The sequence below is a fragment of the Aplysia californica genome, unplaced genomic scaffold, assembly GCF_000002075.1.
Source record: "Aplysia californica isolate F4 #8 unplaced genomic scaffold, AplCal3.0 scaffold01079, whole genome shotgun sequence".
NCBI lineage: Eukaryota > Metazoa > Mollusca > Gastropoda > Aplysiida > Aplysiidae > Aplysia > Aplysia californica.
In genome coordinates this window covers 136,645-138,369 of record NW_004798349.1, presented here as the reverse complement: position 1 = coordinate 138,369, position 1,725 = coordinate 136,645, and the positions used below count along the sequence as shown (strand labels likewise).

General features: G+C 37.6%; 1 protein-coding gene across 1 annotated transcript in view; it reads right to left on the bottom strand.

The window, feature by feature from the left end:
• Window positions 1–1,725, bottom strand: part of LOC101848707 (rho guanine nucleotide exchange factor 10-like protein) — a gene marked incomplete in the record, with an annotated part of 72,194 nt that overhangs the window by 17,403 nt on the left and 53,066 nt on the right. The window contains 1 exon segment of the mRNA XM_035973250.1: window positions 304–514. Within this exon segment, the coding sequence (XP_035829143.1) occupies window positions 304–514 (211 nt within the window).

Genomic DNA, 1,725 nt, shown 5'->3' with positions numbered 1-1,725 from the left:
ATATACGGTATTCATATATCTCATATACGGTATTCATATATCTCATAAACGGTATTCATATAACTCATATACGGTATTCATATATCTCATATACGGTATTCATATATCTCATAAACGGTATTCATATAACTCATATACGGTATTCATATATCTCATATACGGTATTCATATATCTCATACACGGTATTCATATATCTCATACACGGTATTCATATATCTCACTGGTCACACAAAAGAAGATCTGACCCTGCAATGTCCTTGGTGTAATTGCCAGACACATCATTAGAGCAGTAAAAAGTTCACCTTGGTGTAATTGCGAGGCACGTCGACAGACACACACTTCATGAAGTAGGCTGGCAGGCGGTCAGCATCCACGCCTTCGCTGGACACCGGACCGTCCCAGGCCTCGCAGTTTGACTTGTCCAGCGCCAGTCTGGCCATCAGGAAGTCCAGGCACCAGTCCTGCTTGATGGCCGCCGTCGCTGTCTGAAGAACGTAGTGTGGCTTCTCCGACCTGAAAGTGACAGGTCATCTCAAGGTCACCATCTGATTCTCCGCACCACAGTCGACAAATTAGTGATTTGTACAAGGTTGTTTTTATCACTTTCTCAACCAATTCCAACCAAGGATAAACATTATTCAGTTTTGTCAATCAGTATCATTTACATAATCACAGAAATGGAAAATTAGAGCAAAATCAAGCTATGTGAAGGATCATTTTCAAAAGCTAAAAACTGTCTATGCTATTTAGTAAATAATTCGCCTACGGTACATATTTGTAATCAACACACAAATCTTAACCAAATGACGCAGAAAGTGTTATTTGGTCACTTTAGATGACTCAAGATAGTAGCGAATGACGACACTAGTCAAAATGACATTATACAAAAACAAAATTATTAGATTTTTTTTTCTTTTTTAAATATATGAAAAAGTTAGCATCATGTTATCTAAAATAGCACTGGACACTGACCCTTCAAAGTGCCGGGCTTTTACTGACCCCTGGACAGCTGACCATAGATGAGCCCCACGTGCTAGAGAAAATTCTAGCGTGCGCAAGACGTGACAGGTCACAGTCTTTTAGTTTTAGTAGAGGTATTTCCGCCATCGCAACTGCATAAGGTCATATGAGTGCCAGAAGATTAGAGGTGTTACAAGAGAGTAACAAACATAAAAAAGAAGGGGAGATAAGGACGCCAACCACCCACGTCCCAGTCTTTGCTCAAAGATTGTTTGTTGAATGTAAGAAACAGATCGGTACAACTTATACCAGTGGAAAGATAAATGATGAGGTGTATTCCACCATCCACAAGACCTGCACACAACAAGCCATACTGATGTAATGTATGTATGTATGTACATATATACATACATACTGATGTACACAACTTGAACTATGCCTGAACAAGCCATACTGATGTAATGTATGTATGTATGTATATACATACATACATACTGATGTACACAACTTGAACTATGCCTGAACAAGCCATACTGATGTAATGTATGTATGTATGTATATACATACATACATACTGATGTACACAACTTGAACTATGCCTGAACAAGCCATACTGATGTAATGTATGTATGTATGTACATATATACATACATACAGAGCTGTTAAAGTACTTTTAAAAAAGTACTTAAGTACAAATTTAAGTACAATCTAAAATATGTACTTAAGTACAGTAAAAGTACTTTCCTGTAAAATGTACTTGAGTA